Source organism: Sciurus vulgaris (assembly GCF_902686455.1).
Source record: "Sciurus vulgaris genome assembly, chromosome: 16".
NCBI classification, from domain to species: domain Eukaryota; kingdom Metazoa; phylum Chordata; class Mammalia; order Rodentia; family Sciuridae; genus Sciurus; species Sciurus vulgaris.
Window position 1 is genome coordinate 7,572,644 of NC_136477.1, and position 27,006 is coordinate 7,599,649.

General features: G+C 39.6%; 1 protein-coding gene and 1 pseudogene across 2 annotated transcripts; both read left to right on the forward strand.

Annotated features, from left to right (window-relative positions):
- Window positions 1-4,343: 4,343 nt before the first annotated feature.
- Window positions 4,344-10,164, forward strand: LOC306647088 (olfactory receptor 7G2-like; the record flags this gene model as incomplete). The annotated part of the gene is made up of 2 exons (XM_079116114.1): window positions 4,344-4,511; window positions 9,379-10,164. 2 exons carry the CDS (start codon window positions 4,344-4,346, stop codon window positions 10,162-10,164), a joined length of 954 nt encoding a protein of 317 aa, XP_078972240.1.
- Window positions 10,165-15,443: 5,279 nt separating this feature from the next.
- On the forward strand, window positions 15,444-16,393 carry LOC306647089 (olfactory receptor 7G2-like; annotated as a pseudogene). The gene has a single exon. The product of its transcript is annotated as an olfactory receptor 7G2-like (transcript).
- Window positions 16,394-27,006: the final 10,613 nt, after the last annotated feature.

Sequence of the window (27,006 nt, forward strand, 5' to 3'; positions counted from 1 at the left end):
GATTCATTTAAAGTAATACAAATAATTGTGACTCAGAGTATCTTACTTATTCATCATCAAGTTCTTCCAGATGTGATTAGATGGCAAGACGTCTAATTATATTTCAACTTGGGCTTCAAATCTTCCTGACTTTTTGTCCCCTGTATGATGTTTGAAAGACACTATTTCAAACTCTCAGCTCCATGTTGTTGCTCTGACTCCATCCGACAGAGTTGAGTTGGGGGTTCATTTTAGTGAGATTTTATAGATCATTCTCAGAATAAGGAGTGTTGTATGAGGTGAATAGGGCAGGCACAGTTTTAAGCAAGGCTGTGGTAATATCTAAAGATTGGATTCAGCCTAGGCCCATGGTTACAGCTACATGGGTTACAGCCACAGGTAGAATTACAATGAGGTAAAAGAACTCAACTTTCGTTCCTGAGAAGCAAAATTACTGACACATTCTCTTGAAAGCTGTATCCTTAAAAGGTCATGTTAGCTTCCACCCTCTTCAGTTTCATTATTTATAAACTTCACAGAAATAGACTATGTCAGGGGTTTGAGATGGTTTTATGATATCAGGACTCCATTAGTAAAGAAGTTCTCAAAGAAAAGAAAAAATAACTCTACATGTAATATATTGGGACAATAAATAGAATTATTTTTCGCTACAAGAACTTCAGAAGTTGGTAATATACATTTTCAGAGACTAGGGCTTCACAGTGTCCTGCATGAGGTGGCCTCTTCCACTGACCTGTGCTCCTCAGAGTCACCAGGTGGTTGCAACAGATTCAGGTGTTGTGCCTGGACCTGATGCCAGAGGCAGAAAACAGTGCCCTGCCCTGGGTCCACTTGTGAACATGACCTTTCATAGTCTTAGGGTGAGAGGTCCTTATGTCCAAAGGGGATCTTTGCAGAGAACTTTATCCCAGATCATCTTACTGGGCCCCACGTGTACTGTCTATTTTTACATAGAGAGAAATTGGATTAACAAGGCTGGTTTTTCATGGTCAGGATTGCACACATCTATCCAAAAAATGAACCTGCTGGATCTCTAATGTACTGTTCTCGCCCCTCTGCCTGTGGCTCCAGGATGAGTTAGAGCTGTGTGCTTCTGTCTGACTCAGAGATGGTTTAAAGATTGTGAGTGAGCTCTGCATCTTGGCAGTTGGGCCTTCATTGCTTTACTAGAGTGCATGATGCTTTTAAGTCTCGTCCCCGTTTGTTGATTTTCATTTCACTCTATTTTCACGTGATGAGCAGTAACCATAAAAAAAATGTGAAATTGCTATCAATGGAATTGGGGTATTTGTCTTCCTGTAATTGTGAAATATGATGACAATATTCTCTTTAGCATTTCCTAGTCAAAATCAAAGGTCATTCTATATTTGGCAGGTAATTATTGGTTAGAAGTGTGTAGCTTGTATTTTTAGTGCTGGGGATTGAACCCAGGGTTGCTCTATCATTGAGCTACATCCCCAGCCTCCCACTCTTTTCACTTTTTTTTTGAGACAGGGCCATGTTAAGATACTAAGTCTGACTTTGAAATTGTGATTTTCCTGCTTCTGTATCTAGAGTACCCAGCACCACAGATGTGCACCCCAGTGCCTGGCAAGAGTTGAATGTTCTTCAACTAATTTTCAGAAAATAATAATTTGAAAAAATCCATGCCCATTTCCTCAACCATGTATCTTGTTAACCCTACATGTCAAGCATGACCTGCCCACCTAGCCTGACTTCCCTGCTATGCTGTTTATAAGGATCACATGTTAAAATATTGCTCAATCTCACAGCTGTCAGCATGTGCATGTGTATACACACCACAGAATAACATTCAGTCATGAAAATAATGAAATCCTGTTGTTTGCAGAAATGTACATGGACCTGGAGGATACTGTGTTAAGCAAGATGGTTCAAGCATAGAATGACAAACAGCACGATCTCATTCATGTATGAATCCAACCAAATTGATAAAGAAGTGGAGAGCAGAATAGTGGTCACCAGATAGAAGGAGCACAGTACGGAGGGAGGAGCGAAGGAGGTCAATCACTAGGTATAGTGTTCAGGTGTGATAGGAGGAATAAGTTGTGCTTTATGGCACAACAGAATGAATGTAATTAACAAAATGCATCGCATATCTTCAAATAGAAGACAGAAACATGAATGTGCTAACCAAAGAAAAAAGATAGCATTTTAGGAAATGGATATGCTAATTAGCCTGAATTATGTCTAATTAAAATTATCTCTACAAAAGAATCAAAACATCGCGTACCTCAAAAATGCATGCAAATAATATGAGTAAATAAAACCAAATTATTTGAATTAAAAAGAAAACTTTCATTTGTTCTTGTAAATTAATCCCCTCCTAGGATAGTTATTCTTCATTACCTTGACATATGAACTATTTTCTTGCTTATGGAGATAAATCCAAGAGCCCTTGGGTTTCACTTCCCTCACCATATCATGTTTGCATTTTTTTTTTAAAACTGGGACAATTTTTCATTAGGTGTTACTGTCCTTTTGGTGGTTCATGGAAAACTGACCGTGTCTTATAGTCCTATTGACAATTTTAATATTTTATCTAGTATTCCTGTTTTGGGAAGAGACTAGGGTTAAGATGGTAAAAGAAAACATCACAGTGCCATCTTCCTCTAAATTCTAAATAATGCATCTTAAAAATTATCATCAATTCACATAGAACGAGTTAACATGGAGTTGGGGGTGAAGCTCAGTGGTAAAGTGCTTGACTAGCATGCACAAGGTCCTGGGTTCAGTCCCTGGCACCACACACAAAAATAGGACTGAGATAGAATGGTGTAAAATGTGTTGACAGACAAATATCCTTAAGTTCTTACATGTGCAAGGTTTAAAAGAGAATACAGACATGGAGCAGGATTGCTTTTTAAATAGAGGTCAAAATCTGACCAAATGTGCTAACTGTAAGGACACATCTGCACACTACTGCCTTTTGGTGATTGTGTGATTGAATTAACACCTCAACTAAAAATAAGAACCGTACTTTCAACTCATAGTCCCCATTTGTGAATAAAATTATTGAAACTCTTTTGACAATAATGAAACATTTTTAATAAAATTATAACCAGGGAGTTGTGGTCCTGCTGGTATAGTTGGCATTCAGCCTTAATCAAATAAGTAGATGAGTATCTTCTGTGCAAAATATAAAGAACAAAAATTAATGTTCAGTAAAAATCAGTGATACATAAGAAAAGACACCTCTGAAAGCTTATATTTTCTAAATATATTAGTTAATATTTATAATTACATAATTAATACCTACTTATATAAAATACATATTCACACCTAAAATAGGACTCATTGTCCCTGATGCAGTAATTGCATAGAGATTCCTTTATGTATCCCATAATAAAAATACTGGAATTTACTAGGCAAGTGGTGTGTGTTTTGCATGCAAGTTCCATGAAATGGAGATGAGCCATGGAGATGGAGAGAGCAGGGTGGTGTACACCCAGCCTCAGGGACTGGGAAATTTGCTGTCCTGATCTCCTCACTTCTGTAGGTTGGTCTTTAAGGACATGCAATCCTGGGATCAGAGTGAACTTGAAATACCTCTTCTAATGAGGAGCTCTGGATACTGAGCCCCAAACATAAAGACAGGTAGGAGTCAGCCTGTGAGCACCTCACTCAACAGCCTTGATGCAGTAAGCAAATCTCACCTGAACCTCTTCCCACAGGCCATCGTTCTTAAACAGGAGCCTCTGACTCATTTGTCTGTCTGCACTTCCTGAGGACAGAGGTTGCACCTTCAATTTCCAGGTGAGATGCTGGACAATATTTCTCTTGAAGTCAACCAGGTAAGACAAAGACCCTTAGCAAATGCTTTGGAAAGGGGTAAGTAGAATCAGATCCTGGGAAGTAGTGAGGGGACAAGGATCAGAAGAGAGAAGCATGATGAAAAACAGCCCCCACCACACTCCTGCCCACTGTCTGTCCCCCATGACCCATTCTCCTACACATTTCTCCCAGTACTGACCCAGCTCTTGTTGGCTGGTCTCATCCTCTACCAGAGCCTTTTACCTTCAGTGCAGGAATCTGCCACTTCTACTTTGTGATGTGTTAAATTCTTTTCTGAAATTTACTTCTTTTCTTATAGATACGCTGGTGAGGGGTTTTGTGAGTCTATTAGTTGCCAGGGCTGCCATAACCAAGAACCACAAACTGGGTGGTATAACAGCAGAAATTTATTTCCTGTAGTTCTGGAACCCAGAAGTCTAAAATCATCATGTGGCAGGTGTGGTTTTCAAACCTGAGTCTAGGTGGTGCTGCTGCTGCCCATACATTTATTACCTTTTCATCCTATCTTTTCCATCAGATTCCTCAACAACATGGATGCTAGAAATCAAACAGCTGTTTCAGAATTCCTTCTCCTGGGGCTGACAGAGGACCCAGCACTGCAGCCCCTTATCTTCAGCCTGTTCCTGTCCATGTACCTGGTCACCATCCTGGGAAATCTGCTCATCATCCTGGCCGTCAGCTCTGACCCCCACCTCCACAATCCCATGGTGCGATGTTATTGTTTGACATGATAAACCAGTTCTGATGCTTTGTAGCAAAACAGGGTCAATATAATAACAATAATACTTACCTCATAATAGTTAGAACATTTGAATAATCTCATCACAGATACATGATAAGTTTAAGATCATCACCACCCAGTGTACAAGAGAATCAAAGAATCCTATTGTACCTCATAAATATGTACAAATGTTTAGACAATAAATTAGAACAAATAAAGTGAAAACTTAAAAATAAAAAGAATCACATACAGCAATCAAAGGAAAAAAACAAATTTAAAATGAAAGAGGAAAAATAAAAACCTCTGTCTCTGTCCTTTGCAACTAATTCCCATCGAAGACATGGAATCCTTATCACCTAGAAAAAGTAAGTTTATTATTTATGGAGCTAAATCCGGAGACTCCTTTGGCTTCAGCCCACTCATCATGCCAGCTTTGATTTTTATTTTTATTTTTTGTTTGCAAAGATAATTCCATCTAATTTTTCTCTTTTATGATCTCAGTGATGACTGTCTATTGCTCTATTTTAAAAAACGGAATGGAGTTGAGATGGTGCTGAAGGACATCATGGAACCATCTGGCTCTAAATATCAGATAACCTGTTTTGGAAATTATGTATTTATATAGATTACGTGAATATGGTGTAAAATATGGCAGTGTACATGTAAAATTTAGATGTTCCCAAATCTCAGATATTACAGTGGCATTAAGACGGAACACCACACTTGTTGATTAAGTGAGAGTCTGTCCAAGTGTGCCAAGTGCATAGACATGTGTGCATACCACCATCGTCAGAAGGCTTTATAATTGAATTAACTTAATTGAAGATGAAGAACCACAGGTTTTTCTCATAATGTGCTAAAAATAAGGAACACTGCACACTGAAAGTATTCTGACAGAATTACAAAAGACTGTATGACCTATGTGATCCGACAATATGAATAATCAGAAAAATGAGAGATTACACTCCATTTATGTATGATCTATCAAAAAGTATAAATTCTTTCTACTGTCATGTAGAACTAATTAGAACAAAGTAAAATAATTTAAAAAATACTCTAAAAAGAGAGTATGAGCTATTCTCATAACTTCTACATTCAGCAGTCATCAACTGAATTAGAAACTAGCTTGTAAAAGAAAGAATGTAATTTACAAGTATTCAGTAAACATTAACTGATTTTTAAGAAGATAAATCATGAGTGTTGGCATTGTGTTTGCTGATGTATGTATTTATATTAATCATACTTATATATGTGGGCCACTTTTTCACACCTGAATTTGAATGAGATTTTCTGATATCAAGACATACACAGAGATGTCTTTATGTATAGATTGAACAGAAGGTGGGAATTTATTTAAAGAGCTCCATGTGAAATGTGTGCCAGTCTAAGTAAGAGCACTGAACAGATGCAACGGAGAGAACAGGGTGCTATGTGCGGACCTCAAGGGTCAGGAAGTCACCTTCCTCAGCTCCCATCTGCAAGGAGGTATGAGTATTTCTCTAAGGATGTTCTCCCCTGGGATCAGAATGAAAGTAAGAATGCTGGTCTAATGAGCAGCTTTGGATATTGAGCCCCAGGGACACAGAGACTGCAGGAGTCAGCCAGTGACCACCTCACTTGACAGCCCTGCCCCAGCCAGGCAGTAACAGCTGGGCTTCCTCCCAGAGATGAGCCTCCCTGACTAGGAAAGTCAATCCACCGGTCTCCCTTTTGGTGACCTGAACTTCTGTCTTCCCACTCCAGGTGAGATGCTGGACAACATTGTCAGTGAAGTCGGCCAGGTAGCTGACGGCTGCTTAGTTAGTGCTTCGGGAGGGAGGGCAGGCGTTTTATGAACTCACCTCCTGGGGAAGCAGTGAGGAGAGGACACGCTTGAAATCAGGAAAAACTGCCCCTTGACCCCCTCCCAACTGTCTGTCACCCTCTTGACAAGCGCTCAGGTGCATGCACACCAGGGCTCCCAGCTCTGATGCTGCTGGTCTCATACTTTCCTCAAGGCCAGGACCCATTTCCCTCTGAGCTGAAACCAGCCTCCTCCAACATAGAGGCTATTTATAAATGTTCTGGTATTGACTTGAAATCCTGTGGTGGTATTGAAAACGGGTAGTGAAGTGTGTTCATTTCCTCAGTTTTCTATCCAAACTAGTACAAGTGGGTAACTGGACAGCAGGAGTTTATTTCCAGGCAGCTCTGGAGGCTGGACTTCCAGCAGTCACTGTGTCAGCGGGGTGGTTTCCTCTGGCTCAGTTCTCCATGGCTTGGGAAGGACCATCTTCTCCCCACAATGCAGGTTTCACACTCACAGTCAATAAAAAGAGGCAGTCACCATAACAACTATCACTTAAGGGATGTAGAAATAAATCCCGGCAGTATAGCAGGAGAGTGTGTGTTTAAGTTGGATGAAGGAGGACTAAATATGTCATCACAAATCAAAAAACAGATGACCCGTGAATGCCGATCATAACTGACATGCACACTAGTCTTGTTTGTATACAGATTTACAATGTGGAACAAAACACAGTGATTATTTGGAAGAATACTACCATGTGCAGTAAAAATAGACAATAACATAGATCTTGAAAGAGAGCTAATGTTCCCAATGAAGTAAAAAAAATCAAATTTGTGCAAATGTATAATGTGGGGTGGGGGCTTCATTTCTGCCTCTCTTGTTTCATGTAATAAAAAATACCTAGTGCATATATAACTATGTGACATGTGAATCTACAACGTATACGATCAGAAGCATGAGAAGTTATACTCCATTTATGTATGATGTGTCAAAATGCATTCCACTGTCATGTGTAACTAATTAGAACAAATTTTAAAAAGTGAAAAAAACAAACAGGTCAAGATGGAGGTGTGTATGAACGTTTGCCTGTCGATGAATGGATATCTAACACTTCTTTATTCTCATTCTCTGTATTTTATTTTTTTACGTAAGTATCCCATAAAGAAAATATGTGTACCTGTGAAGGCTCAAATATGCTGAAAATTTTCTCAGGGTACAGACATTTTCATATAAAGTTTTTCTAGTTGAGATAGTAATCACTTTTGTGATGCAGTTAATTTATTTGCTATTTAATTCATTTTCATTGCTGTGTACAGTATCACCTTATGTTCGGTCCTAATGAATGTTGGTATAATTGATATTTCTTTCCTTATTTAATTTTCTATGTAAACAATATTCCCACTGGTAGTTCTAATATAGAAATTCTTCCCCAAAATATGGATTCATGTTGCTAAAGATATTGTCCCTGTTAGCTCTAATCACTTCCTTCCCTCTGAGAGGGTAAAATTGGTGCTATTGCTCATGGAAGACACACACATCCTCTCTCTCTCTCTCTCACACACACACACACACACACACACACACACACACACACACAGAGAGACATGATACACAATTGCAGGACCATGATTCCTCATTCCTGACACATCCTGGCTGCCTTGGCTCTTTTCATTCCTTATCATTTGAAACTTCCCCTCCAAGTGTGCTCAGGTTTAACTGTGCAAAGGAAAGTCGTACCCACTTCAGGTATGCACCAGAGCACGTGGAGCTACACTGCGTATTGATTACTCATTGCAGACACCTGACACACCCGTTATGCAATGAGGACACCAGGCTTCTCATCCAGGTGATGATGTTCCCATTCACAAACCTAATGCTCCAGCCTGGCTTAAATTCAGAATGTGGCGTCTACTATTTTAAGTGACCCTCACTGTCACCACTGCTGTTCTTTGTGCCATGAGAGGAAGAGCATTGCTGTATAGGGACACGCCTGTTGGGACATCCATTTATCTAAGACTATAATGTTTTAAGTCTGTGTCTCAATGACCAACAAGCTGTGTCTCTTTCCAGGAGACTACACCTCAGTTTTTTCTCTCATTTAGTTATGTTGTTGTTTGCTGGTTTATTGAATGTGATGACATGCTACCAACCTCACTAAGGAAATAAATTCTCTTCGGATAAGACAAAGAATGTCATTGTCATGGTTCTCAGCTTCCCTTAGAAGTAGTTATTAAAGCCTATTGCTTGAGCTTCCAGAAAAAGCCTTTTGAACTTTTGGTTCACGGGCAATCTATTCTAATTTTTGCCCATCCACTTCTGTGAATGCACTGTACTGGCCACAATAAAGTTATTGAATAGAAGTGAGGATAACTAAAATTCAAGGAGGAAATTTGGGGTTATGTTCAGAAAGAAATCAGAAAGGGAAACTCTGAGATGTTCATGGTCATTGGGTGGTGTCAATTTTGTAGTTCCAGAGATGTTAGCAGAAATTGATCAAGAGAGTCACCTCAGGAGTCAGACGACCTGAGCTCTGACCCAGTCATTGACCACACTGAGTTGGTGCTCAGTACAATGAAAGGAGGTTAGAGGATCTGAGGTGAAGAGCAGTTGAGGGAGTTTCCAAATGCTGTTAAATATTTATATTGCTCACAATATAAATGAAATTTTGTTTTTAAGCACTGGTTCTCAAAGTTCAGAGATTGAAAGTTCACCCAGAGTTTGTGTTAAACATAGAGCACTGTCAACATTCCCAGCCCTGTAGAAGGTAAGCCCAAAGTGGCACCAAGACTCTTTATGTGCACACTCAGGTGATGCAGGCTGCAACTTTTGTAGAAACCACCAAATTCATTTTGTCCACCCTATATTTTCTGTTTGATTCACCAGCAACATGGAAGGCAGAAACCAAACAGCTATTCCAAAATTCCTTCTCCTGGGGCTGACAGATGACCCAGCACTGCAGCCCCTCATCTTCAGCTTCTTTCTGTCCCTCTACCTGGTAACCATCCTGGGGAATCTGCTCATTATCCTGGCTGTCAGCTCTGACGCCCACCTCCACACCCCCATGTACTTCTTCCTCTCCAACCTGTCCTTCACTGACATCTGTATAAGCACAACCACCATCCCCAAGGTGCTGGCCAACATGCAAGCACAGGATGAGAACATCACTTACACAGGCTGCCTCTCCCAGATGTGCTTTGTTTTGATTTTTGGAGGTTTAGAAAATTGTCTGCTTGCAGTGATGGCCTATGACCGCTATGTGGCCATTTGCCACCCTCTGAGGTACACTGTCATCATGAAACCCCACCTCTGTGTCCTGCTGGTTCTACTCTGCTTGCTGGTCACCACTGTGAATGCCCTCCTGCACACTCTGATGGTGCTCAGGCTGTCCTTCTGCAAAGACCTGGAGATACCCCACTTCTTCTGTGAACTGACTCAAGTCATCACACTGGCCTGTTCTGACACTCTAATTAATAACTTGCTGGTATTTTGGGGAACAAGCCTATTTGCTGGCATCCCTCTCTCTGGGATTATTTTCTCTTATGCTCAAATTGTGTCCTCTATTTTGAGGATCCCATCAGTGTCTGGAAGGTATAAAGCTTTTTCCACCTGTGGGTCTCACCTCTCAGTTGTGTCCTTATTCTATGGGACAGGTTTTGGTGTGTACATGAGTTCTGCAGTTACTGACTCTTCCATTAAGAATGTAGTGGCTTCGATGATGTACATGGTGGTCCCTCAAATGCTGAACCCCTTCATCTACAGCTTGAGGAACAGAGAAATGAAGGGAGCCCTGGGGCACCTTTTCACTGGGAATAAGAAGGTTCACTCATCTTCTTCTCTGTGACTTTATCACCTGCTGTGTGCTTCCTTTTCTACCAGGAAATCAGAAGACAGCACCACTGGTATATATACACAACGGAATATTATTCAGCCATAAAGAATAATAATATTATGGCATTTGCAGAGAAAGGGATGGAATTGGGAATATCATGTTAAGTGAAAGAAGCCAAGCCCCAAAACCAAAGGTGGAATGTTTTCCCTAATAAATGAATGTTGATATATAACTGGGGTGGAAGGTGGGGAGTAAGAGAAGAATGGAGGAAGTTTAGAAGGAAATGAAAGGGAGGGGGTTATGAAAGATGGTGGAATGAAACAGACATCCTCACCCTATGTACATGCATGATTACATGAATGGTATGAATCTACATCGTGCACAACCACAGAAATGAAATTGTGTACCCCATTTTTGAACAATGAATCAATACACAGTCTGTAAAATGTTAAAAAAATAAAATAAAATAAACTGCTCATGATCCAGAAAGCCTGACTCTCAAACCCCACATCTTCCACAATGGCTATAATGGAAAGCTACCTATATTTCAAACTGGGCTTTGGATCTGACTTGGCATTTGGCCAGCTCTGTGACCTTGGATAGTGATTTTAATCTTTATGCTCCATTCCTTTGCTCTGCTCCTACAATTAATCTAATCAAACACTGGCTCTATGCCTAGGAGCTCTTGCTACCCTTTCACCACTCTCTGTGCCATAACACAGAACGACTTTAAATAGAATGGCTGGCTTCTCCACTTTCAGGCCCTTGGGATGAATAACAGTTGCCATAGATGTTGATCACCCTCACCTCACATTTCTGCATACCCGCACCCATGCCGTTTTTAAAGCTATACTATTCACTTGCTTTGGACAGATCATCCACAGCATGAATGGTGAAAAGGACATTTGAGAAAAAGAAGAGGCCTATTTTAAGACTTACCATTTACCCATCCTCACTCACCAGTGGAAGCCTGGCCTCTCAGGAATGCCTCTTCTAGCAGGTCTCTACTCTGAAAGCCTAATGGTGGGGTCTGTACCAATGTTTATTACCCTCTTTGCCACGTCCCTCACTGCTGTCTACAGCATGTGCCTGGATTTCCTTTGCTCTACTACGACAGCCACAATGTGCAACACTGACCTGTATTAGCAAAAATATTTATTAATTAATTCAAGTAAACACCTTACAACTGGCAGCATTTTGTAGGATTTCTCCATTCTGTCAACATCCCTCCTATAAATATCCCACTCATAACCATACCACTGCCTCTAAAGATAACAGCCCCCTTGACTGACATTGTAGACATTATCATCACAGTAGATCTTAATCTATTAACTTTAAATCACAAAACCTAATATTATTCAAATTTTGCTAAATTTGCCCATATTAGAGTATTTCCCAATTATTATGCACTCACTATTGCCCCATCTAAATTTAATTATAAACCAAAAATCAGTGTCAACTCTATTAGATCTAATCAAATTAGAAAACACCCCCTGTCTATTGCTCACAGTAAAGTTACAGTTTCAACTCTCACCTCTACATTCTTAAACTCGGTGACATCTCCCAGTTCACCATATACATCCATAAAAGATCATTAATAATTCCATTAAAAGTCCTAGCAATAAAGGACTTCAAATCATAAGCATAGACCCTGCAGTCTTAGGATATTCTGTAGCCATAGCTGTAGTACACCCAAACATTATTGAAGTCCCCCTAAATAAATTAAAAAAAAAGAATTTAACCCTAAGAAAAATCTACTAAAATATTTTAGGATGCCACATTTAATTCTCCAATAACAATTAAACCTAATCCACCATAAATGTGACACTTTTGAAGAAAATCCTACAAGCCCTAGAACAATAACTATACTTAAGGAAAAGGTAGCATTTACATTATTTGTACATGGAATTGAAGCATAACTAGTGACATGAAAATCATCTGTGTTATTCAACTACACAAACCAGAATGACCAACATCTGCAAAATCCACACTTTAATGGGAGTAATTTAGAGCTCACTCATTGACCTTCCATTCCTCTCCCATACCTCAGTATGGGGAGACTTTGGATCCCTTTTAGGAGTATCCCTAATCATCTTCTTACCAGAGCTTTCCTACCTATACACTATACATCAGACTCAATAACAGCATTTTCTTCTGTTACACCTTTGTTGAGAGGTTAACCACAGACAACTCTTGTGTTTCTTGTGTGTGAAGGGTGCTTCTGTCTTCTTTATCGGCTTATTCCTCCATGTAAGCACAGGTCTTTACTGTGGATTCTATATCTTTACTGAAACATAAAATATTATTCTACCCCTCTTTGCAGTCACAGCAGCAACATTCATAAGCTGTATCTTGGCACGAGGAAGAATATCCTTCTGATATAGGAATCACAAATCTCCTCTCAGCCATCCCCTATGTCAGCACTAATCAACTAGAATGAATTTAAGGTGGATTTTCAGTTGAAAAAATGACTCTGACATGGTTTTTTGGATTGCTGTTTAATCATTTATTTATTTATTTTACTTTTTTACAGAATGCATTTTGATTCCTTGTACACAAATGTGGTACATCATTTCATTTCTATGGTTGTGCACGATGTAGATTCATACCATTCATGTATGAATGTACATAGAGTAATGATGTCTGTCTCATTCCATGATTTTTCATACGCTCCCTCCCTCTCATTTCCTTTCACCTAATTTAAAGTCCCTCCATTCTCTTCTCACTCCACACCCCCTACCCCCATTACATATCATCATCCACTTATCAGGGAAAATATTTGGCCTTTGGTTTTTGGGGATTGGGTTATTTAGCTTAGCATGATATTCTCTAACTGCATCCATTTACCAAAATATTTTAGGATGCCACACCTAATTTCTCCAATAACAATTCAACCTAATCACCTTGCATAGTCTATCTTTTCTTTCATTCTTATGTTTTGACAGAAAATAATTACAATCCATCAGCCCATAATTTTGATTTAATCTTCAGGAAGTAATGGTATAGTATGTCTCATCAAAGTAGCAGATGTGGGACTGGGGGCAGCTCAGGGGCATGGCATGGGCAGAGATGCAGCTGCACCTCTGTAGCCTGCTGATTTTAGGTCTTTGGGACCTGTGCCATTGAGTGGGACAGCTGGGTCTTATGGTGGTTCCACTTCTCGTGTTATGAGGAACCTCCATACTGTGTTCAAGAGGGATTGCACTGATTTGCTCCCACCAACAATATGTGAGTGTATTTTTCCCTCAAGTCCTTACCCACCCTTAAGAATTATTTGTGTTCTTGTGAATTGTCCTTCTGCCTGGAATGAGATGAAATCTCTAAGTAGGTTTCATCTGCATTTCTCTAACTGCTAACACTATTGAACATTTTTTCATATACTTCTTGGTCCTGTGAATTTCTTCCTTTGTTTAGTTATTTCCCCCCCTTATTAATTGGATTCTTTGTTTTTTCCCTGTTATGTTTTGAGCTTTTTATATATTCTGGATATTAATGTCTCAGCTGAGTTGCAAAAATCTTCTGCATGCTAGACTCTCTCTTCAAGCTCTTGTTTGTTTTCTCTGTTGAGGCAAGTTCTTTCTATCACTAGTTTTTGAAACTTTTTTAACACAAATGGATGCTGTGTTTATAAACTATATTGATAAACTCAGGGAATGTTGAAGCCCTTAACTATAAGAGGTTCTAAAATGAGCACAAATGTTCAGAGTGTGTGGGACATATCTGCACTGAACTACATTTGATGACTTTATACCTAAATTAACACTCTAATTAAACATAAAGGACTATGATTCCAACTCAAAATTTCTCCAATTGTGAAGAAAATTATTGAAACTATTGCAACAATATTTTTAAAAGTACTTATATAATTATAATAAAAAATTTGTTGCCCTTCCAGTATTTTTGTCAATCAACATTGATTAGGATCAATACAATCAATAGAATCAATATGCTGGGATTCATGATGTTTTCTACAAGCATAAAAAACAAATACTAAGATTCATTAAATATCAGTGTGACGTATGTAAAAACACTCTTGAATGTTTGTATTTTCACTTTATCTTAGTGAATATAATTATATTCTTTTTGGACTGTGAAGGTACTGGGATTTTAACTCAGGAGCACTTGACCAATGAGTCACATTCCTAGTGCTATCTTACATTATTTATTTAGAGGCGGGGTCGCATTGAGTTGCTTAGTGCCTCGCCATTGCTGAGACTGGGTTCGAACTCATGATCCTTCTGACTCAGCCTCCCGGGCCACTGGGATTGCAGGCATGCACCACCTTACCCAGCTACAATTACATTATTTTTGCCCATACATCTAAAGCATATGATTACATCTACAAAAGGAATCAGTGTCCCTGATATTAGTAATTATGTGGAATTTTTGTTTGTAATTTAAAAGGAATACTGGGAATTATTGAGTGTGGACAGCCAGGTGCATAAAATGTAGATGAGCAGGGAAAAAAAAAAGTGGACAACTGAATTGGGTACATGTGTCCCTCAGGGTCAGGAAATCAGCCATTCCAAATTCCTGTTTTCTATACTCTTGGTCTTTAAAGATATGCCCTCCTGGGATCTGAATGATTCTAAAATAACTGGTCTAATGAGGAGCTTTGGATATTAAACCCCAGGGAAAGAGAGAACACAGGAGTCAGTCTGTGACCACCTCACTCAGCAGCCCTGGTACATGAAGACACAATACCTGGGCCTCTTCCCAGTGATGATTCCTCATGAACAAGAGCCTGTTGACTCATTTACTTTCTCTGTGTTTCTGAAGAAGAATCTTCTCTCTCTAGTATCTGGGTAAGATGCTGAAACCATTCCCCTTGAAGCCCTCCAGGTAACACAGAGTCTGTGAAGAAATGCTTTGGACTTGAGGGCAAGAATGTTACTAGAATTTCATCCTTGGAAGCAGTGAGGGGAATAGGAACAAGGGAGGGAGGGATGGGTTCCAGTGCCTCCCCATTAAATTGTCTGCAAGAAGTTCCCATTCTGCATGACATTCATCTTGAACTCTGGACGGTGATGGTGATGTAAGAAAATATTCTGAAATTCACTTGACTACTTGTACAGATGCTGAGGCGGTCTCCTTGTGAGTGTACTAGTTGGTAGGACTGCCATAACCAAGTATCTGAGATAGGGGGTCATAAAAACAGAACTTCATTTTCTCACAGATCTGAAGTCTAGGAATCATAAGACCACGGTGTCTGCAGGTGTGGATTTGAAGACTGCTTCTGCTTCTCTCCATACATTTTCTATTCACCCAGCACGTCCCTCAGATTCCTCAACATGGCAACTAGAAACCACACAGCTGTTTCAGAATTCCTCCTTTTGGGACTGACAGAGGACCCAGCACTGCAGCCCCTCATCTTCAGCCTGTTCCTGTCCATGTACCTGGTCACAGTGCTTGGGAACCTGCTCATCATCTTGGCCGTCAGCTCTGACCCCCACCTCCACACCCCCATGTACTTCTTCCTATCGAACCTGGATTTTACTGACATCTGCTTTAGAACAACCACCATCCCCAAGATGCTGGCCAACATCCAAGCATAGGATCAGAGCATCACCTACACAGGCTGCCTCTCCCAGGTCTGTTCTGTCTTGATTTTTGGTGGTTTAGAAAATTGTCTCCTTCAGCGATGGCCTATGACCGCTATGTGGCCATTTGTCACCCCCTGAGGTACACGGTTATCATCAACCCCATCTTCTGCATCCTCCTGGTTCTACTCACCCTGCTCATTAGTGTTGTGCACGCCCTCCTCCACACTCTGATGGTGCTGCGGCTGTTCTTCTGCACAGACCTGGAGATCCCCCAATTCTTTTGTGAACTTTCTCAGGTCTTCAAGCTGGCCTGTTCTGACACTCTTGTCAACAATATCCTGGTATATTTGGTGATTGGTCTGCTTGCTGTTGCTGCCATCTCTGGGACCATTTTCTCTTATTCTCACATAATGTCCTCTGTCTTGAGAATGCCCTCATCAGAAGGGAAGCATAAAGCCTTTTCCATCTGTGGGTCTCACCTGTCCGTTGTCTCCTTGTTCTACGGGACAGGATTTGGGGTGTACATCAGCTCTGCAGTGACTGACTCCCCCAGGAATTCTGCTGTGGCTTCAGTGATGGACACTGTGGTCCCACAAATGCTCAATCCCTTTATCTATAGCCTGAGGAACAGGGACATGAAGGAGGCCTTGAAGAAGTTCACAGGAAGGACAGCTTCTCCTCTAGCATGTATGATTTGATTTGTATTTGGGCTTCCCCATCCGGTGAGTCACAGCAACAGGACTCCTAGGTCACCAGAATAGCTTACTTTTCCATCACTACATTTTTCTTAAAGAATGAGACAAAATAATGGCCATGTGCATTTTAAATTAGCGTGAATCCTGAGTATTACTTTTATTCAACTTGAGATAGTTGACATATAATTTAAGTTCTTTAAAGTTTCCTTTGTTTGGGTTTCAGAGAAGCAGAAACTGAAGGAGCGTTCCTAGCTTCAGCAGACTGTGATGTGGTGCACTCTTAGAGAGTCAAGATCAAGACAAGGAGACTGAAGGATGTGTAAACAACAACCCCCAGGGAGAAAGGAGGACAGTGACCTCTGAACTTTCACAATTTCCTCTTGTGCAACCGTTATCCTGACTGCCCAATTGACACATTCTGGTATAATTCAGACTCTGATGATGAAGTCATACGGAATATTTTGCTTTGATGAACTCTCACTAACCCTATAAAAATCAGACCCATTTCTTGGAAACGTGCCATTCCCAGCTGAATAAAGCAAGCCTCTCTGATCTGTTGAGGTCTGTCCCTGTTTCCATAAGATTGCTCAGAGACTCTTCATCCAGATCCCACGTAAGGACACACATGCCCCTCCCACAGGATGGCTTCCTGTGAGGCACAGGGACTGAATTTCATCATCAATTAACCAGGGAAGCGAGGCTGTTCCTGGAAATCTGTGTCCTTATGCTGTCACATTACCACCCAGTCTGCCCAGTCTCGTTATTCATAAGATTTACACAATTAGATTATCTCAGAGGCTTCAGATCATTTTGAAATATTGGAATTTTATCTGTGAAGATGCCCTCAGTTCTCCATGGGAAGAAAAATTTACTTCTAGTGCATCAAGTCAATAAAGAGAATCCTTGTTCATTACAGTGACTTCACAACTAAGTGTGCAGTTTCAGGTTTTGGGGTGAGCCCTGCATGGGGTGACCTCCTCTGAAGCCAGAATTGGGGACAGGCAGTTAGTGTAGAAATAGGGGATCTGGTCAAATCGAGGAAATGGAGGTCATGAAAGCCATCTGTCTCTGGAAGTTGGAGACTGCCCCTGGAAGAATGAAATGTCAAGGACCTGCAGAGCCCATTGATTACCAAATTTGATTGTCAGGGACTAGAGGCAAGGAGATGCTAATTAGTGCCCCCTGGGCCCTTACCTGCCTGAATCACCTTGGCCCTCCCCCTGCCCCATTCCCTTCTCAATTTTGCATCTCACCTGCAAAACCAGGCCTAGGCAGGAAGGAAGGATAAGGGGAGAGAGAACTGGAGAACAAAAGAGACTAACCTATAAAAGATGTAGGGTGCACTCACTTCTGGGGACTATAGAACATCAGCCATGGCCGCCTTCTCCCTCCTGGGAGAAGTCTGTATTATTACCTTTAAATAAAACCTGCTTAATATGTTTGTCTTGGCGTGCTTCTCTAGTGTTCAATCTTCAACATTCGGGGAGAAAAACTCATCACCGTTAAATGACAGTGTCAGATTTGGAGGTCCCACTGAGATTTGTGTCTCGGGTAAGTGAGTTTCTCTCTCCACGCACCCACATCTTTTTGAGGTGCATCTTTCTGTGTCTTTATTTTTGGAGGGTAAAATGGGCACCTGTCGGCTATTTAAACGCAGCCGCCATTCTTCAAGACTCGGGTGAGAGGTTCCTGGCCCAGGCAGTTTCCAAGCACCTGCTCTGTGCAGACCAGGCATATTGGACTGTGCCAAAGCCTTTTCCTACTTTTCTATCCAGGCCCAGAGCAAAATTCCCATCAGTACACAGTGTCCCTAGTTCTGATCTACCCAGGCTGCATGGAGGCAGAGGAAGGGTTGGAACAACTGCAGGGTTCTCTGTCCTGGGCTACTCTCAGGTGAACCCAAAATGTTCCTTCTCCAGACTCCACCTCCCTACCACCCTAAGGGGTAACCAGGGTGGTTGGTAGATGAATGGCACTGAGGGAACGTGCCAATAACCTTTGCCTCTGTATGGGATGCACAACACTCCTGCACATCCACTCCCTCCTAGATGCTCTCCTTCCCTTGCTGGCCAAATACTAGGAATTCAAACTGATGGATTAAGACCTGGGATGATTAGCATGAAAATGCCCAGGTTCTCTTTGTTCGCATAGTCTATCTAGAGTCTCCCCATTACTGTTCCTGTGCTTAAATGTGCTCACTGTGTTCTCTTTAAGATGCAAGAGGGAGGCATTTAAAATCAACCTAGGCCTAAGAACCAAGAGATGTCCCCTCACCCTCCAGAGATTCCTTTAGTCTACAGGGCAAAAACATAGGCAAAAGGCACACTTTTTACTTTTGTCATCATTTTTTTTCACAGTTAGGAGTTTATAGTGGCAGGGAGGAAAGCAGTAAGGCCCTTAAGTCTGAAACCTCCCAGGGTCTGTAGGACAGTGCAAACTAGGACCCTAGCACTTTGCCTAAGAAGGCCAGAAATAACTTTGGCAATGCCAGGTAGTGAGAGACGGGTTTTTCTGGACCATAAGAAAGCTCAGTTAGGGAAATGTCCCTAATACTTCTAAATCAGAAGGGAGCTTCTCTCTCAACATTATTGCAGGTTCACCACTAGCCTGCATACTGCTAAATTACAAATGATCATAAAAAGTGACTTTCATATATTACCATGCTTTGTGGGGGCATCTGGAATTCCATCCAGTGCTTGACAAAGATCCTCTGGAGGATGTTTGCAAAGGCTCATCCTAAAGGGAATTGCCGAATGTTTTGCTCCGGAGCATGGTGTTTTTTCTGCTGTGTTTTTCTGATAATATATTACTCATTTCAGTCTGAACAGATTGCTTAAGGGGACGAGGGGAATACAACAAAAATTCCAGAAAATATTACCTACAATCTGAAAAAACAATGGGTCTTTACCACTAACAAAGTCAAAAATAATTTTGCAACCCTACAATGAGTCCCTGAAAACCTCTGGAGAAAATAGATATAGATCTGCCTTTGTCTCCATCAGGCTGGTTAAATTCTAATGATGGTTTTGTTTATGTGTGGTGGTGGGGTAAAAGAATAAGGTTTCACAACATTCTTTCCTTCCTACAAAGATTAGGTCACCCGTATAATAAATGTTGGTGCACAATGCCCTGTTTTGGAAAAAAAAGAGCTACATAAGACAATGTAATCTATTCAGTTAAAAAACTTAGCCACAAGAACCACTGTGACCGCTGCCCTCCTGTAGCCCTTAACTCAGCAATTTAGATATTAACCAGATGGACCTAGTAGAGATGGTCACATGAGATTACTTGTCTATCACTTTAACCACGAGAGTAATAAGAATAGTTTTAGGTCAAATAGAGTTTAGATATTAAGGAAATAATCATTGTATTAGCTCATTGACTTAGTTAGATATTCTTAAAACAATTGTGATTAGGTAAGGATAATCTATAAGGTTACTGTTTTCTGCCTATGCTTTGGAAACTTCTTTAACTTATTTAACCACAAGACTGCCATTATAGCCTGAAGAAAAATGTATATAAACCCAGCTTTCCCCAGGATAAAGTGGGAGTGATTGCACCAGAACTAGAGTCTGTGTCTTTCATTCTCCATCCATCGCTGATGCTGTCTCCTTGTGCCCCATTTACCTGTGTGGAACCCATGGACTCCTGCTAGGCCTGGACCCCGGCAATGCTTGCCATCAAGAATCTCTACAATGAGTGGAGAAATCCTTGAGGAATCACCTACTAAAGGAGGAAAATCAAGGGACCCTCCCAACTTAAGACAGACAAAAATAAATTTAGGGAGGTTTTTGGAGAATCCTAATGAATATTGAGATGTTTCAAAACTTACGTCACCTGGAAAATTATGCTATTAACCATCTAGAGCACCGGCAGTTCCCAGAAACCATCCTAACTGGGATTCCAATAATAAGTAGGATGCCTAAAAATCTATTATGAGGCCTTCAGGAATGCCCTGCTATTTTCATGGAGAGACATTGGAAGACAATAAAAAAAAAAAAACATACCGCCCTGAATCCTGAATCCATAGAGGGCCACCTACTTTTAAAGTATAAATTTATCATTCAGCCTGCCCCAAACATTTAGAGGAAATTGCAACAATTGGCACGAGGGCCTGATCAGATCTTCTCCAGCTTGCATCTTCCATTTTTAATAGAGATCAAAAAGAAAGAAAAGGAAGCATAAAGACAAATAAAAGGGCTTATTAAAGATCATTCAAATTGATAAAAACTTTTAATGCCTTGCAACTGCCCATGCAATTCAACCATTTTAGGAGGTAGAAAGCAAACTGCCTAGTCCAAAACCTTAAAATAATTAAACAGTAATTATCCCACCCTGTAGTTCTTACTCTGTTATCTGAAATTCCAGCTGCTGCTTGGTTTACTAAGTTAGATTTAAAAGATGGCTTTTCCTGTATACACTACACTCTGAATAGCAATTTCTGTTTGCCTTTGAGGAACCAGATAATGTATCTAAACTAACCTAGACAGTGTTGCCTCAGGATTTAGAGATGGCCCTCACCTGTTCCCCTCACCTGTTCTGGACAAACCCTAGCTAAGGACTTAACAAAATTCAGAGATGTCTGTTTCTGCTAAAACCTGTTAGCTCCTTCCAGATCTCAGTCAAGGCTTACATTGAAATGTAAATAGAGGAATCCTGAAGACTCAGGAGATCAGTCTCAAACCCAAGACAAAAAAAGTAAAAAGAGTCTTACCTAATCTCCAGCAAAAGTAAATTTTATGGTACTTTACTAATTAATGGCCTTATTAGTTTTCCAGGACTCTATTTTTTTTTTTTTTGAATTCTATATTTTTTTTGAGCTCATGACTTTTTTGATCAGTTCTATTTTTTATTCAACTGGAGTTTTTAAACAGCTTTTACATTGCAATGGAGATTCACTTGTAAAGTTACAAGGCCTTTGATTTTGTGTTATTTGTATGTCATGCTGTCTGACATCATGTTTTGTCTGTATCAAAATTGAGCACTTCTAAAATTAAAATTTAAAAAATGGATCCAGATACTTTTATTTCACGTGATTTAAAAATGTTAAATTTAAACTGGATAAATTAATAAAAGTAAAATGTCTTTAAAAATAATTCACAAGCCTCTAGGTAGTCACACTAATAAAATGTTGATGTTAATAAAAAGTCTAATATCAATTGTTTCTAGGAATTTTCTTCAACAGGAAAGAGATGGCAAATACTGTTCAGGACACTTGTCTGATATCTTGGTTTTTACAAAAATAAGTAAATTAGTGTTAACATGTATGAGATTACTCAAATGTATTTGTAGAGACATCTGATTAATTTACAAAGTAAAATGCTAATCCTTAAATAACATCGTGTACTCTTAACTCCTAAATTCCATGGGGTAAAAAACATTATTGGTGCTTTCATAGGTTGGTAAATAAAAAGGGTAATAAAAAGGGTTGCTAAATAAAAATTTCTTTGTGTCATCACTAAACTAAAAACAAGATTACTAAAAGTTATGCTCTAACAGGTACGATTCTATATACAAAGGGTTCCAAATGTTTCAACTGTGTTTCAACTAGGGTACTATAAATAACAAAATATTTAATCTCATTAAAATGGAGTAATTTATCTAAGTTCAGTAATTTCTTAAGAGTGAATGTGAACAAAGAAGGGTCAACAGATAGGAAAGAGAAAATAAAAGGTTCTAGATATGGAAATATATTTAGTGAAGAACAAAATCTTTCTGGGGAAGAAAGTGTTTATGTAACGAAACACACGAGTATCTAAGTAAGTGCTAAAAAACTCTGTAAGTAAAGTGCAAATTTCAACAAGTTTGCATGTAACTAAGTTGGTTATATGTATGTGAGACAATCAGTTAAAGCTATTTAAGGTATTTCCTAAGGTCAAATACTATTGTACTGATATAAACCAAACTTTAATCTATATGTTAAAATGATAAAGATTTCTTAGAAACACTAATTTACTCTTAACTTTGTGTCTATTAAGTTTTATTCTTTAGAACAAATAGTCTTAAAATTTGCCGTTTATACAATTATGGTTAAACAACTGTTAGAGTATTGTACTATGTTACAGAGTCCAAATTTTTCATTAAAAAAACTGAATTTGGTAATATAAAATTGTCAAGGTAATTGTAAAATGGTCACTCTTTCTATATTAAATGTGTTCATATTTTCCAGGTATACAAGTTTTTAAAGCAGGAAATTTATCAAGCTGCTATTCTCCAAACTAAACTTGTCTGTAATGGTAATTTTAAACAAATAAAGAGTAAATTTTATTGGGGATTGATTTCTGACATTTAATATTCTATTATAGGATCTGTTCTCAATAGGATATATGTAAAATTTGTTACTTTTTACACTGAGATAAAATATTTGAAATGTAAATATTTTCTAAAAGTTAATCAGAGTCTGATTTGTTTAACACAAAAAGGCTAATATAATGAAACATAAAAGCATTCTGCCACTTTGCCACACATAAGGAAAATTAAAAACTCTCTCAGTCTTTCTTTAATTTATGTTTTAGATATAATGTTAAATTATGTAAACTAATGTTCATATAGACTCAGGAATCAATATATGTAAACTTCTTAAAATGATATTTAAGAAAGAAGCAAATATCAGCATCAGAATTTGAACACTTCAGGCTGGGGAGATAGCTCGGCTGGTAGAGTGCATACCTTGCAAGCACAAGGCCTTGAGTTTGATCCCCAGGACCACAAAAAAAAAAAAAAAAAAAAAAAAAAAAAAAAAGAAAAAGAAAAAAAAAAAGAATTTGAATACTTCACTTAAGATTTGTAAAGAGCCACATCTTACCTGAGATAAGGCTTTGTCTCCCACCTTACTGCATGTTAGAGTGGCTACAAAATAAGCCAAAATCCAGCTTCTTTAAGGTTATATGCAAAAGATTGTTTTTTGTTGTAAAATTACTGTGATCTAAAACAGGGGATAAATGTATAGGTCAGCCAAAATTGAAGAGAGCTATTATACAAACTAAATATATTTTTACGCTTGCTAATTTCATTTTGTAAAACAGTTATCTGTTACTGTTTTGCAGAAGTAGCTGCTTCAAGAACACACAACCTAGGTAATTTATGACAATAAGCCAGGCCATCGCCTATAGAACAGAGAGTGGTAACTTCCAGTACTAACACAGACTCCAGTTAAAGAAAGAATAACTGTAAAGTTGTAGACATTGAAATTAAATCCCAGTACTCTTACTTTATGACTGGTGAGGCTTGCTGGATGGATAAGATCAAACTTAGAAATTGAGATTAAATACAGAGGCCAAGATAGGCTGGTATTTTGATCTTGTCCTCAGTCAGCCTGAATCCAGGGAACAAGAGGACTTCTCTAAGGAGCTTTGCAACTCTGTGTGCGTCAACCTCCTGATCAAGATTGATGAGACCACTGGAGGATGAAAAGCCAATCAGTGCACCTGATGCAGAGGAGAGTCATGGAAAAAGGGACACATCACTTGATGCTTCCAAGGGAAGCTACCTCATCGAGGAGACCCTGCCTAACAAATGACACTGGTGGAGCTAAGAAGATGCTCTTCCCAAGTTCTGTACAAGTGTCCCCCGTGGGAACTTGGTTGACTTTTTAACAGACAGGACCGGGTTAATTTGAACAGCTTGATCTTAGACACCTAGCAAAACAGTTAAAACCAAAATATAGCCATTCTTGGGCATTTAAAAGAAATAATAGTTAAATATAACTTAAGATGTACACTTGTGTTAGCCCACTAGAATAAAGACTAAAAGTAACAAAAGAGATTCTTAGGCAAATGTGCCTGATAACTATCAAGAGAAACTGCCAGAGTCAGAAGTTTTTAGTTTAAGGCCTACAGACACAGGTAGGCTTAATCTGTTTGCTAGTATGATTATCTAGCCCTAAGTAACAGAATAGAGCCCTAAGTACTAAACACAGGTTATATTAATAAAGGGATATAGTACAAAAAGCAGATGACATTAGTAGCTTAAATATATTTTCTGGGGACATCAATGATATTAAAAGCTAAATGTTGTGTTTACATTCCTGATAACCTGGACAATGTTAAAGTTCCCACATAAAGGCTTTGTCCACTCCAGCCTTTGTTAGGCCTTTTATGGGAAAAATATCTCAGTTTTTCCAACTCCTGGTGAGAGATTGACTTCTGCCATCTTCACAATATTCATTGGCATGTTCCAGATTCTGAAACATTTACCTTGTACTAATCTCATTTCAGTACTCATGTCTTTTTGTTCTTCTCTTACAGAAGCACCCACCCCCAGATGACTTTACAACCTGCTCTGCTCCAACCAGACTTCTACCTTGGACCTCTCAATTGACCCAATTTTTAAAAGGGAACTCCAAACTGCTTCCCCTCCTTGCCTCCTTCCAGCTCCACAGCAGCCAGAGTGGTCGTCACCCACTTTCCTTACAGCAGTAAGGAGTTCCTAAAGCAAAAGGGAAAATGAAGCCAGAACTGGGGAAAGGCAGTTAGTGTAGAAATAGGGGATTCAGTCAAATCCAGGAAATGGAGGTCATGAAAGCCATCTGCCTCTGGAAGTTTGAGATTGTCCCTGGAAGAATGGAATGTCAAGGAACTGCAGAGCCCATTGATTACCAAATTTACCCTCCATTGTCAGGGACTACAGGCAAGGAGATGCTAATTAATGCCCCCATGACCCATACCTGCCTGAATCACCTTGGCCCTCCCCCTGCCCCATCCCCTTCTCACTTTTTACATCTCACCTGCAAAACCCGGCCTAGTCATGTAGGCAGGAAGGAATGATAAGAGGGGAGAGAACTGGAGAACAAAAGAGACCTTAAGTAAAAAAGATGTAGGATCCACTCACTTCTTGGGAGTTTAGAACATCAGCCATGTCCCCCTTCTCCCTCCTGGGAGAAGTCTATATTATTTCCTTTAAATAAAACCTGCTTAATATGCTTGCCTTGACGTGCTTATCTTGTGTTCAATCTTCAACATTAGAGGGAGCAGAACTTGTCACCAGTGAACGGCAGTATCACTCCCAGGAAGTCAGCTCCTCAACAGTCCCAGGTGGTTACAAGAGATGCAGATGCTGTGCCTGGAAATGGCACCAGAGGCAGAAAGCTGAGTTCCTGTCCCTCTGTGCTTTGGTGACAGCCCTCTCTGTGCTCTCTTTGCAATGTTAATCTGTCAAAGTTAAACCCATAGTCTGAGTTTCCTAATATGAACAAAAATGGTTGGTGTAACATGTGGTCCACTTTATGTTCTGAACACAGCCCTTGCTGCTCTACCAATGCAAGTTAGTTTTTAAAGAAACATGTTTTTTTCTCTTCCTCTCTCCCTGCTTCTCCCTAATCTCCCCCACTCCCTAATCTCAGGGGAAACAGGGTTACCTTTCTTCCCCATCCTAGGCAGGCTGAGCATTTCCCATCAAGGGAACAAAGTAATCCAGAGTTTGGGGATGGCACCAGAAGATCTCAGAAATGTCTGCCTCCCAAATTAAGAAGTGAATCACAACTCCAGACAGGGAACACTGGAATGCAGCCTTTGAGTCACCACTAAAACAGTCCCCTGTTCCTGCTGATGGAGAGAATCACAGCCTTTGGGACAGGAGGCCCCTGGGTTTCTTCTTCATGAGCAAAGCAATAAACCTTTTTCCTTTCTCTCAAAACCATGTCCTCATTACTGGATTGGTATCAGGTACAAGGATTGAGCTTTTGGCAACAACAGCATCCCATTAAACTAAATGCATGGGGAAATTGGCAGGATAAACAGCTTTATCCTGGAAAGAAAAAAAAACAAAACAAAACAAAACAGAAATTAAAGCCAACCTGTGGTTTAGTGGCAGGCTCTGCAATGGGATCCTCCAGGGTCTCCTCCATTGAATATCAATATACCTAGTGCAAGAAGAGGCACTGTGGGTAAGGGGTAGTGGGGAAGTCATTGAAAGTTGAGGGCAAGATTACTCAGAGTTGAAATTCTAACAGGTGTAATTCTATATGCAAAGTGTGAAACAAAATGTGGCTGCATTTAAATTAAAATACCAAAAAAATCATCAAATATTTCATCTTACTCAAAAGGAATAATTTGCCTTAATTCAAAATTTTCATAAGGATCATTTCCAAATGGGAATTTAAGACAAGGACTAAAACAAGAAAAAGAGATATTAGAAAGTTACAGTATGGAAGGGTGTTCCAATAATGGCTACAACATTATTTTTGGAGAAAAGTAATAATCTTTGGTGTTCTGTAAACATAATGAGCAGAAATGAATTGCATATCATGACATAGAGAAATTTGAATGTCATCACCACAACAAAATGATAAAACTTGGAAGAGATGCATGTGCTAATGACCCTGACTTGATCTCTACCCAATGGACCCAGGAATCGGAAATAAACTGTATTCTTCCTAAATACGTACACATATAGGTCTTTCAAACACCAATAAACGAATGAACACTTGTGAAAAACAAAGCTCTACAACTTTCCTTGGCAACCAATATCCTCTAGGACTCTGGAAAGAAGAAGGAAGAACATTCTTGGTTATGGAGATAAATCCAAAGAGACCTTTGGCTTCATCCCACTCAATATATCATGTTAGCATTGTTTGGGGAAGCAGAAGCATTTTACCTTATTTTTCATGTACTGTTGTG